The sequence below is a fragment of the Parus major genome, chromosome 21 (assembly GCF_001522545.3).
Source record: "Parus major isolate Abel chromosome 21, Parus_major1.1, whole genome shotgun sequence".
Taxonomy (NCBI): Eukaryota; Metazoa; Chordata; class Aves; order Passeriformes; family Paridae; genus Parus; species Parus major.
The window spans coordinates 2,612,437-2,623,501 of NC_031789.1; the positions used below are offsets into that span (position 1 = coordinate 2,612,437).

General features: G+C 44.6%; 2 protein-coding genes across 2 annotated transcripts in view; both read right to left on the reverse strand.

Moving 5' to 3' along the window:
- Nucleotides 1-94: 94 nt before the first annotated feature.
- Nucleotides 95-2,505, reverse strand: NPPA (natriuretic peptide A). The gene is made up of 3 exons (XM_015648472.3): nt 2,309-2,505; nt 555-840; nt 95-321 (listed from the first exon to the last, which is right to left on the reverse strand). The coding sequence occupies exons 1-3, from the start codon at nt 2,426-2,428 to the stop codon at nt 305-307; spliced, it is 423 nt and encodes a 140-aa protein (XP_015503958.1). The 5' UTR covers nt 2,429-2,505; the 3' UTR covers nt 95-304.
- A 7,458-nt stretch (nt 2,506-9,963) lies between these two features.
- Nucleotides 9,964-11,065, reverse strand: part of LOC107213604 (C-type natriuretic peptide 1-like) — a 2,583-nt gene continuing 1,481 nt past the window's right edge. Inside the window, exon 2 of the mRNA XM_015648179.2 lies at nt 9,964-10,930. Coding sequence (XP_015503665.1) covers nt 10,625-10,930 — 306 coding nt within the window. The 3' untranslated portion in view covers nt 9,964-10,624. The remainder of the gene's footprint in view (nt 10,931-11,065) is intronic.

Below are 11,065 nucleotides of genomic sequence, written 5' to 3' on the forward strand. Positions count from 1 at the left end.
TGTGGGTACCAGAATATCAAGAAAATTTAAGATTTTTAACTTTAGGCAAACACAAGATAATTTAATGCAACAGACAGGAGAGAGGTCCAGCACAGATGTCTAATGTGTTAGTTTTATTTAAAGATGGTCTGTCAGTGCTAGAGTAAGAAATGTTCTTTAAAAAAACATCAAATAAATAAATAAATAAATAAATAAAAATAGGAATAACTTTCTGTTGAGGAGCTTAGAAAGCATCTGGCTTTCATCTTGGGAGGAAGGGGTGCTGTAAAGCATTCTTCAGAGCAGGGAAATAGGGAGGTTGATCCTAATTTCTCCGGGAACCTGCAAACCAAACATGAAATAAATGTTGTTAGAATCTGTTTTTTGTCTTGGTGCATGTCACCATTGTCAGCAGTGCTTTTGAAAATCCAGCACTAGCTTAAATACTGGGCTCAAATTAATTCCATTCTCAAACTGTGTCTTTCTAAAGATTTAAATGAGAAGCTGCTCCCTCCCTGTCCCATGGCACAGACACAGTCTGTGCTATTCAGGGAAGTGGCTTAGACAGGACTTACCATTGCAACCCATCCCACTCAGGGAGCCAATCCTATCAATCCTCCTCCCAAAACAGCCAGAATCTCTCATCATCCTGGGCATCTGCAGCCCCCTCAGTCTCTTGAGGAAGGGGTTCCTGTAGGACAGAGGGGTGTTGGGTGCGATCCTGGCTTCAGCCTTCTGGTTGTCACTGTCATCAGTGAGTTCTGACAGGATCTCCTCCTGGGTTTTGGGCTCTTGCAGGTCAGGGTTGGACTCCAGGGCTTCAATCATTGCAAACTTATCCTCCAGTCTTTCCAGCAGAGCCTGCAAGAGAAGAATTAAATTAATGAAACTCCTTGTTTTGTGGTCATTTGCTAGCTCTTCCAGTGATTCTGTTCTGCATTTATTGATAGCCCATCCTAGGGACTGACAGGTTGAATCCTGGCCTTATTGCTGGTGTTTGGGTTCTGTCCTCTGCATTATATTTCCCTGTTCACAGTAATTCCATCTATGGGAAGATACAGCTTCACCCTGTGAACTGAGTGAAGCTGCTTGCCACCATGTGTGTTTACTGGCAAGGTTAGAAGATATCTTGGCACAGGAGAAGATGCAAGATGTGGGTTGCACAGGGAAATACCACTCAGCCACCCATGGTACAGTCTGAGAGAACCTCTAACCACACACCTGCTCCCACGTTCCCAGAAGTTGCTGATTTGTCACCCCTGGCTATTTCAATGCACATCACTTGGAGAAGCTCTTGGTGTTTTCACTAATCTCTGCCCCAGGGATTGCAGGACTACTCCTTAAAAGTAACTGAAAATACCTGTATGGTAAAATCATGTGTGATTGCTTCCTGGGTACCATTTGTAATTTGTAAAGCTTTGTGTCAGATAACCTCCTCAAGGGCAGCTCTAATTCCCAATTAGAGGAATGTCATTTCCCATCTCTAGAGTATGAATAGAGAGGAATGAACCTTATGGCTTGCCTGACAGTGAGTGCATTTGGAAGCCACTCTTCCTGGCTGCTGAAAACAGCCCAGAGGCAGCTTCAGGTGTCCTTATTAGCTCAGGGATTTTGTTCTTAGGGCCTGAGAACAGCTTTGAGAAGCTGGGCACTGGTACCAGCCCAAGGAAAGGTTTGAGCTTTCAGATCCCATCAGAGTCTCAAGTTTGTACTGTGCTGTAACAATGGATTTCCTTTATAATTTATTAAAATTCTTAGCTGGTAACTTTATAGCTCTGGAAGCTTTTCTGGACGAGCCACACTAAATGATTGTTATTCCTCTAGTAATATTTCTAAAAGTTTGTCTTTGGGTGCTCCACTTTGCCTCCTCATCATCCATACACAACCAGATCTCTCAAATTCACAAAGCTAGAGCCACATGGCTGCCCTGTGGAGCAGGGATAGACAGACAGCAGGACAGACAGGACCCCACCTCAAAGTTTTCTATTTGTTCTTATGGGGCTACTCTGATGATTTTTTCCTTCCCTAGAACTTTTGTTCCTAGGAAGATGTATCTTTAAAAGAAAAATAACTGAAATGCCAAAGCAGATATCCTACAACATCCCAATTTTGCTTCCCACTGCTGTCCAGGAGCTCAGATGAACCCAACAAGGGAAGATATTTCCCTACAGAGCTTCTCTGAACCCCTTTGTAGAGCTGAGGCTTTGTCCCCTGGCATGTGATGGCTTTGTGGTTACTGCAGTCCAGCCATGCAAAAGGAGGGCAAAGCACCAGCTCACACTCCAAAAGCACACCTCACACCCCAAAAGTTTAAGATGAGAGTGCTCACCTCCATGCTGGCCAGTTCTTTGGCAGGGCTGAGGCTGTAGATAGGGTTGGCTCTGCTGGGCTGGAGCTGGATGAGCAGCAGCAAGAGGAAGCCATAGAAAAATGAGCCTTTAGTGTCCATGGCGCTGACTTGGTTGGGAATGGGGAAGTTCAAGCTGTTTCTTCTGAGATGTCCCTTCAAGTCTCTCTCTTCCTTGTCCTGTTGTCTGTCTCCTGAAGCTTGTCTTTTATACTCTTTGGGTGATCCCTCCTTCCTAGGTTATCAGTGGGTTTATCTTGGGCACATTCCAGTCCCACTGCAGGCATGCAGCTCTGTCAAGGGAAGATTCCCTTTATTAGCTGTCATTAGGCAGCAGCTGCTGTTGCTGAGGAATGTATGTCACAAGTCAGTGATTTCATGTCACTCCCCCTCCTCTTGATACCAGGAGCTGTGATTACATAGTCCAGTTGGAAATTCTTAGCAATTCTCTTTCAAGAGACCCCTATGGTCAGATTTACAGAGATGGAAAACAATCCCAAAACTCCTCTAAACTTTGCTCAGTTAGAGGATTTCCATAAGGAAATTGCCTTTTAGAGGGGAAACAACAGGCTTTCAGATGAGTATTTGTTGAAGAGTCAAGAATGAAGATAAATTGACTTTCAGGACGTGCTTTCCTTCTATATATGGAATACGCGCGGCCACCGCACGCCACGGAGGGTGCTGAAAATCCCAGATTTTTTTCCCATTGCTGCTGAGGTGATATCACCACTGAGATTTTGTGTTTTACCAACAAGGGCAGCACCTCAATCTGCACCTCAGTTCACTCTGGCTGTGGGGAGAGCGAGTGCCTCCAGCCCTCCGCGACAACGGCGTCGGCACCGCTAAAAAGCGTTAATGTTTATTAACAGCCAAACATTTAAATAATGGGATTTCTTTAAGAATTGATGGTAAGGCTTGACCCTGCATCAATAAAATTTAAAGAACAGTCAGATTCAGCAATAATCTTCTTTTACAAGAAACTTGTTTGATGAGAATTTAAATAAATAGCTTTTGGTGTTATTCAGAAAGGTATCAGAATTTTTCCCAAAGAAAGAGTGGGTGAATTTGTGTGTATGTGTGTTTTGTGAGGAGTTAAAACAAAATCTTTAATTTAATCTATCAAAAACAAAAAGTATTTATTTGTTTTGTTACATGCTGAATGTCTTAAAATTAGCTAGCAACTGCCTATTCTTAAATAAGAAATTACAAAAGTACAGAAATGCTTCAAATTTCTCTTCCACTGTTGTCTTTGTACTTATAGTATAACTAAAAATTGATCTTTTTACAGAAATGCAAGAGTTATAAATCATGAAGCAATGACTTTTTTTTACATTTTCCTAATGTTTCTTGTTATTTTAAATTGAAACAACAACAAATGTATGAGTAAGTTGAATGTCAGTCTAGTAATAATTTGTTGATTTTATATGAATATAGATTTTAGAAGAATATCCTGAGTACACTTTCAAAATAATAATAATAATAATAGAATGATAAAATATTTCCCATGTCTTCAATGTCTTAACATGGTGTTTATGTACAAACATGTGCACATACTGTTCACATGATCAGCTACCAAAATTATACTAGAAAGGACATTCTCAAGGTTGTGAAGTCACACTCAAATGCTACTTTTGCTATTTTTTCCTAATACATCCCAAAGTCAGCCCAACTCTGCATTTGTTCTGATGAAGCATTTTATTATAAGAGCTCTATTTTTCCTCAATGTTTTTCTTTTCAGAATATGGAGGCAATACTAGTTTTTTCCTATTATTATGCGCTCCAACACTTTCCTATTTTAAAAAATAGCTAAGATCCTGATAGCTTCATTTTTAAAATTAACAATCTGTGCTGCAGTGTCTGTATAATTTGTTAATTAGTTACAAGTATTCTCTTCCTGCTGCTCTTGTTGTGTGTATGTTTGTGCCAAGGTGTTAGTTTGTTTTGTAAACTGCAAAAATGGGAGAAGATAAACCAGAATTAGTCATTGATTTTGAGTGTCCAATTTAAGATAATTAGAATCTGTTATTGTTGTATTTCTTGTTTCTTTCCTTTCACACCCCCCTACACACTAAGTATTCTCTACTGCTCTCTCTGTACAAAAATATTTGTAGCTTGCTCTGAGTTTTCCTTTGTGTCTGTTTTTTGGGCTTTTTTTGTACAGCAGCCCCTGGAGCACAAACTCCAGCAGCAAGAAATGTGAGAAATACAATATTAAAATCTCAGATGTGAAATATTTTGCTTTGAGTGACCTGTCCCTGTGAAACAATCTAATTTCCCACGAAATTAAGTTGGACCCTGAGATTGTATTTTCTTTACTGCTTCATTCATTTTCATCTTCTGTCTTCCATGGCAGATAAATAAGGTGCAGCAGCGTGACTTCAGCCTCAACAATACTTTTCTAAGACAGGAAGTTTTGTGCTGTATTCCATGTACAATGCAGTCAAGTGTAGAGATGGGATTAAATGACTGCCCAGCACAGCAGCAGCTGTATTTTCACAGCCAAATTCTGCCCTTGATTATCCATCTTACAGTTCTGCTAAAGCAGAAATGTCAGAACTCAGCTCATCATTGTTAAAGCTATAAAAGTCACTTGTTTATCTCAGTGTTATCACCTTGGTAAATTAATATGAACTTTAGGCTTTATAGCCCAGTAGTGGAGAGTCAAGATCCAGGTGTTGTCCATGTTCAGCTGGGCATTTCCCTAATAAAATGTCTGCCTTGACAGGGCAGCAGGGTCTTCTAAAAAGCTTACTGTGACTGGTTTTAGGGTTGGGAATCTGTCCTATTTCCCCTTTCCCAGGGGATGGGAGGTGTGGTGACATGAGGCTGTGTTAGAGCAGCTCTGGATGCTCAGATCAGAGAGGGAGAGCACCAAGGGTTCTGCTGGCAGCCCATGTGTGGATCCTGTGATGATGATGGACAGAGCTCAGCTGAGGTGACATTGTCCCTTCCCCTGCAAGATGATTCTGTGTCCTTGTTTTTCAGCCCTGTAAGGCTAAGGACCACAAAGCTGGGGGCTGGCACCATGTGGGTTCCATCTGCTGATGGATGGACCTGCCCCAGGTGCTGCCCTGACCTGCTGCACATCCTGCCCGTGGTGTCTGTTCTCCTACTGCCATTCTGAGCTGGAGAGTGTGAGCTGCTTGTACACAGCCTCCTGCTCTGAGGAAGAGGCTGCAATTGGATTCCTTTCATCTCCCGGTGACCAAACTTTCGATAAAACTATGCCACATCCCACCCAGACTCTCCCTGCATGTTAGTTAGGTTGAGAAGGAAATTAATAGATGAGGCCATCAGACAAGAATCAAAACACAAATATAAAAATGTATGGAGTGGCCATCCTGCAATGAAGTGCTGCCTCATTTCTCATTTTTTCCAAGGGGATAAATTAATTTTCATCCTGAACACGGATTGTTTCTCCCGGTGATCGTGATACATTATTTTTGAGCTGCGGCTGTCCCTTCCTTTGCTGAGTGCAGGCTGCAGGGAGCCCCGGGCAGGCTCTCGGGGCGATTGGCGTCTGTCCCGGGTGCTGAAGCCCTCGCACCCCTTCTCCTGCAGCGGCAGCGCTGCCAGGTGTATTTTTAAAGCCATGGAGCCCCTCTGCCTTTAGAAATCCCCCTGTGCCAAGCCTGGCACTGATGCGGCTCAGCCCACGGTACAGCGGCGTGTGTAGGACACTACCTGGAATTAACCCCTGTCCTCCGGGGAGGATTCCCTGGTGGCAGCAGTGAAGCCATCGGGAAAGGCATGGCTTTCTCACTGCCACGGTCCCATTTCAGGGGCACTGACAGTCCTGGAAAGATGCAACCAGCATCCTTGCTGCAGCTGCGACCCTCCAGCAAAAGGCTTTCCAGAGCGGGTGGGATGTTCTAGGCAGAGTCAGGATGGAGCCCTTAAAGCAGAGGGAGACGAGCGCTCTGGAGGGGGTTTTGTATCCTCTGACCATCTGCTAAACCGTGACCGAAAAAAAATCCCACTCAAAAAAGACGATGTAGGCTTGGCACCGAGTTTATTGCTCCGTGCCCCACGGCCGTGTCGGGTCCGAGGGGAGCCTGGTGCTATGGCAGCTGAACCGGAGAATCAGGAACCTCTGGGCAGCCGGTGCCGGCTTCAGCTCCTCCATCTGCTCCAGAAACCTGTGAGAGGAGCTCAGAGAGCTGCGGGGGGAGCGGCTCCGAGGCTTTCAGCGGGGACAGCGGCAGCTCCCGGCGGCAGCCCCGGCCTGCCCCGCTCCGCCCCGGGCTCTGCTGCTCCCATCGCAGCCCGTCTGCTCACGGCTCTCCCCATCCCCGTCCCTAAGCAGCGGCAGAAGTGTCTCTGTCGGAGGGAGGACGGGAGTTTCCTTCACTCCTTCACTGGCTCTGTCCCTCGGCTGGGGCCGGGACCGGAGCCGGGAGCTCCGGATCGCAGCCGCCGTTCTCAGCCCCGGCCCCCGGCTCATCTCCCACCCTCGGCTCCCCTTCCTCTTCCCGGAGCTGCCGCAGCGACTGCAGGAGACCCTGGAGAGAGGAAAGGGAAGGAGAGGAGGGACGGAGAGCGCCTCTCCTCCGCTTTGCCCCGGCGGGACGGGTGCGGGTGGCCGCCCTGGAGCCCCGGCCCCGGTACCTGCAGGGACCGCAGCTCCGCACCGAGCTCCTCTGCCCAGGGCATAGCGAGCAGCAGCAGAGAGCCGGGACCTGCATCCTATCCCTGTCCTTATCCCCATCCCCATCCCTATCCCTGTCCCTATCCCTATCCCTATCCCTATCCCTATCCCTATCCCTATCCCTATCCCTATCCCTATCCCTATCCCTATCCCTATCCCTATCCCTGTCCCTGTCCCTATCCCTATCCCTATCCTTATCCCTATCCCTACCCCTATCCCTATCCCCATCCCTATCCCTATCCCTATCCCTATATCCCCCCCTTTCTCTATCCCTATCTCTATCATGTAGATTCTGCATTGTTTCTTTGCCCATGGGTGTCTGTCCTTCTATCCCCACTCTGCCCGGAGGGAGCTCAGCTGCCTCCTGCCAGATCCCTTTAGAAGCCGAGGTTCTGCACTGGAGCCTCTGGCATGGATAAGGGAACAGTGGCAACTGCCCCAGAGGTCACCCTGCAGGAGCTGGGGGTCTTCTGAGTGCAGCAGCTGCTCCAGAGGGACAGAAGTGCCCTTGGCCACCTCCCCTGCCTGGCACCAGCTCTTCCAGTGATTTCCTTTCCCTCCACTCTCCATCACTGTTAGGAAGGAGTTGATGCAGTGAAAGAACTTTGCACTTTCAGCCTGTTTGCTCTGCCTCAGACACACAGGAGCTGAGGGCTGATTTCCCCTCCAGGGGGCTGAGGGATAGATCATTTCTCTGTGAGGGAGACAAGTGGGAGGAATTGAAAGTGTTCATCTGTCTGCAGCAGCTCTTGGGACAGCAGCTTTTTCATCTCTGTACACAAATTTCTGTGCTATGTGAGTAGACCATGTCCCGAGACTTGGGTTTAGGAGATTTTCCTTCTTTGAAAGTTTCTCTGGCATTGTCACCAAACCCTTCCTTACCTTTCCCTCTGTAAGAGGCAGAACAGCAGGCTGGGTCCTTTCATTCACTGCCTGGGTAATATTAAAACAATTTCACTAAGCCTCTGCCTTCTGCCCTCTTCATTTGCTTAGAATGGAATGAAACCAGCAATATCAACTGGTGTGGGACAGTGATTTTTGCATCCAGCTGTTTTAACAGCTGGCAAGTGGGTTTGTTTAAAGCAGCACAGCAATGAAGCTGGCAGAGAAAGGAGATGTGTGTTTTGAAAGGGCAGTACCTGAATGAAGGATGATGTCAGGTGAGAGGGTTATTGTTGACAGAAAATGAAAGCAGATCTGGCTGAGGATGTGCATTATCCTCAATTTTGTGTGTACTAAAGACAGGAGTGGAGAAGGATAAAGCAGTGAGACTGAACAGGATCTGTGTGATGATCAAGGGGAATAAATAAAACTGGCCCTCTATTAATAAACTAGCCAGAAGTGAATATTTGATGAGACCAAACCTCAATTGCTGCCTAACATCACTTAAAATCAGGTACATCAAAAGCACACATATTTGAGAAGATATCTGCTTGTTTCTTTCCATGTAGGAGTTCTTTTATTGGAGGCTTTTCTCCTCAGCAACTGCTGTTACCCTGGGCTGTAAATTCATGCACTGCTTCTTAGCAAAGATGGAAATGGCACAGCTCAAGATGAGCTTCCCTCATCTGACTGGCATCCTCACTTCAAAGCTTAGCTTTGATTATTTAAATGCTAATAGAACACAGCAAATTACCTGAATTACAAACACACCTGGCTTCAGTCCTGGGGATCTAATTATAGAGCCTTTAATGTGAAATAAATTGTTCTTGCTTTGAGAAAAGTGCCTTTTTAAAATGTTTCCACAAAATGCCAGGTGATGGCACATTACCAGCTCGACCTCTGTAATTGCAACTCTTTTCTGTTTCTTATTCATCTTCTGAAGGATTCTTTTCACAAGTGCTCACAGCTCAGACTTCAACCAACTCTGAATTCTTTTATTTTTCTGCAAATAAACTTCAACAGTGCTTGTTCTTCACTGGGTTTTCAATGAAATTTCAACATTAAAAACCCTTTATATCTGTGAGATCCTCCCTGCTGCAGTTAGGGGAGCTGTGAACAAGCTTTAGGCTCAGATTTATTAGGAAGGAGGCTGTAAACTTCCCATTAGCACCAGCTCTACATTGTTTGACACCCTGATGGGCTGTGGGGATTATTAACCTTTCCACCACAGGGGCTGTACCTGGCCAGCCCTGGGGTAGCACACCTGAAGAGGGACTCCAAGAAAGCTGGATGCTTTCTGTTGAGCTCCCCCAAGTAAACAAATCTGATTCTTCTTAGCCTAAGTAAATACTTGGTTTTAAGCCATGTATAGACCAGCTATTGGTATGGAATTATGCTGGAAGAATAACACAATTTTCATCCTGGACTTTAATTCTTTATTTGATTAGTGTAAATCTTAATTTTCTTGTTATTTTTTTCCTTAGGAAAGGCAATTCAGAGTGTAATAAATTCATTATGAACTAATCCATCAGTGGAGAGCTGTCCATATTTTCTATGCATATGACAACAAATAATTTTCACAGCTGCTGCTGCTTTGTTAATAAAGTTAATTTAAACTAGCAAACAACATAAGACCTAACCAAAAATGTTAAACAAAGAAGCCTTCAGGATATGTTTTTCAATTTTCTTCTCAGTGCTTTGAAATACCTGGATCTGCCTATGGAAGAGTAGGGTGCCTTTGAATTTCCTTCAAAGGAGGGAAAGGAGGGTAGTATTGTTTTGGGGTTTTTTTTGTTTGGTTGGGGGTTCTTGTTTTCTTTTTTTTTTTTTTTTTAATGAGTTATTCTACTAAGCAAAAATTGTTTTTCTCCATCAGTGGCAGATCTAAACACAGACTAGTGATGTCTGCCAAGAGAGCTGCCCTTTGTTCAAACTGTGGGGCAGAGACTTGGGGCTTTGTGTCCTGGTTTGTGTTTAGCAGACAGCAGCCCTCTGAACTGCTCCTGAATTCTCATGTCTAACTGCAAACCAGGGCTCTGGTTCAGGAATGAAATATGAACAAACCACACAGTAAATCTTGAAGCAAATTCATTACATTATGGAAAACAATTTATTACCTGTGATATAATGAGACTTGTTCATTTATACATTCAGCAAACAAACAGTACAAATGTATTTTCTGTAATTAATTTTCAGATAGATGTTCACAAATAACTACTCTGATACAAACAAGCAGTAGAGCAAAGGTGTGTTCTGTTGGCCAGGTATTTCAGGGGAGAGCTGTGTGCATTTGTACATCAGGTAGAAAGCAAGGGGTGCTTTAAAACACCACAATCCTGTCAATAAAGATGAATAAGTAATAGAAAGATAAGCATCCATCATTTCACACATAGAAATTAACTGGTTTCTCACTGTTCTAGTGGCAGATTTAGCTCCACTGTTCTGCTCAGAATTTGTTTGGATTGAAACAAGTATCCCTGTGGAGCTGGTGAAAAAGCTCTCTCATCTGCTGATACAATATGAAATGCTTCCAGCTGACTCAGAGGAAGGAGGGAAAGCAAGAAAAGCAGAGGTGTGGCATTCACAGGTTTTAAGTCTACATCAGTGAATTCTGAGGAAGGTAAAATAATAAACTGATAGGAAAGTAAAACTTCCTTTAAGGCACCATTTTCTTGAAGCTGAATTAACGCTGCTTTTTTGCATATTTCTGTAAGTTATACATGAATACACAGAGCAGCAGCCTCTGCCTTTCTCTTACCATAGCAGAGTCAGCATCCCAGTCCACTCAGTGACCCAATTCTGTCTAGTCTGACACCAAAACAGCCCCTGGAGAGCCCCTTTTTTCTTCTGCCTTGGTATCTACGGGACAAGCTCAGGAGGTCACTGAAGAATCTCTGGATGGCGCCGTCGCCCATGGAAACGTTCTCGGGATGGTCCCTGGGGTTTGGGATCCACTGGAGTTCTGTGTCTTGCTGATCAAAGACTCCTGCTGGGATCTGCTCATCCTCCTCATGGTCCCTCTCTTCTGAGACAGGGGGCTGCTCCAGCTCCTCATTTAACAACTTGGCCAGATTCTGGAAAAAGGGAAGAGAAGAGAAGAGAAGAGAAGAGAAGAGAAGAGAAGAGAAGAGAAGAGAAGAGAAGAGAAGAGAAGAGAAGAGAAGAGAAGAGAAGAAAGAAAAATAATAGAATTGAATAAAATAAAATAA

What these genes read in the sequence shown, in the direction of transcription:
- NPPA (XM_015648472.3), bottom strand. Translation starts at nt 2,428, where the DNA reads ATGGACACTAAAGGCTCATTTTTCTATGGCTTCCTCTTGCTGCTGCTC. An exon ending in AAGAACTGGCCAGCATGGAG is followed by an intron (nt 841 to 2,308) that starts GTGAGCACTCTC and finishes CTTCTCTTGCAG; the next exon opens with GCTCTGCTGGAAAGACTGGA.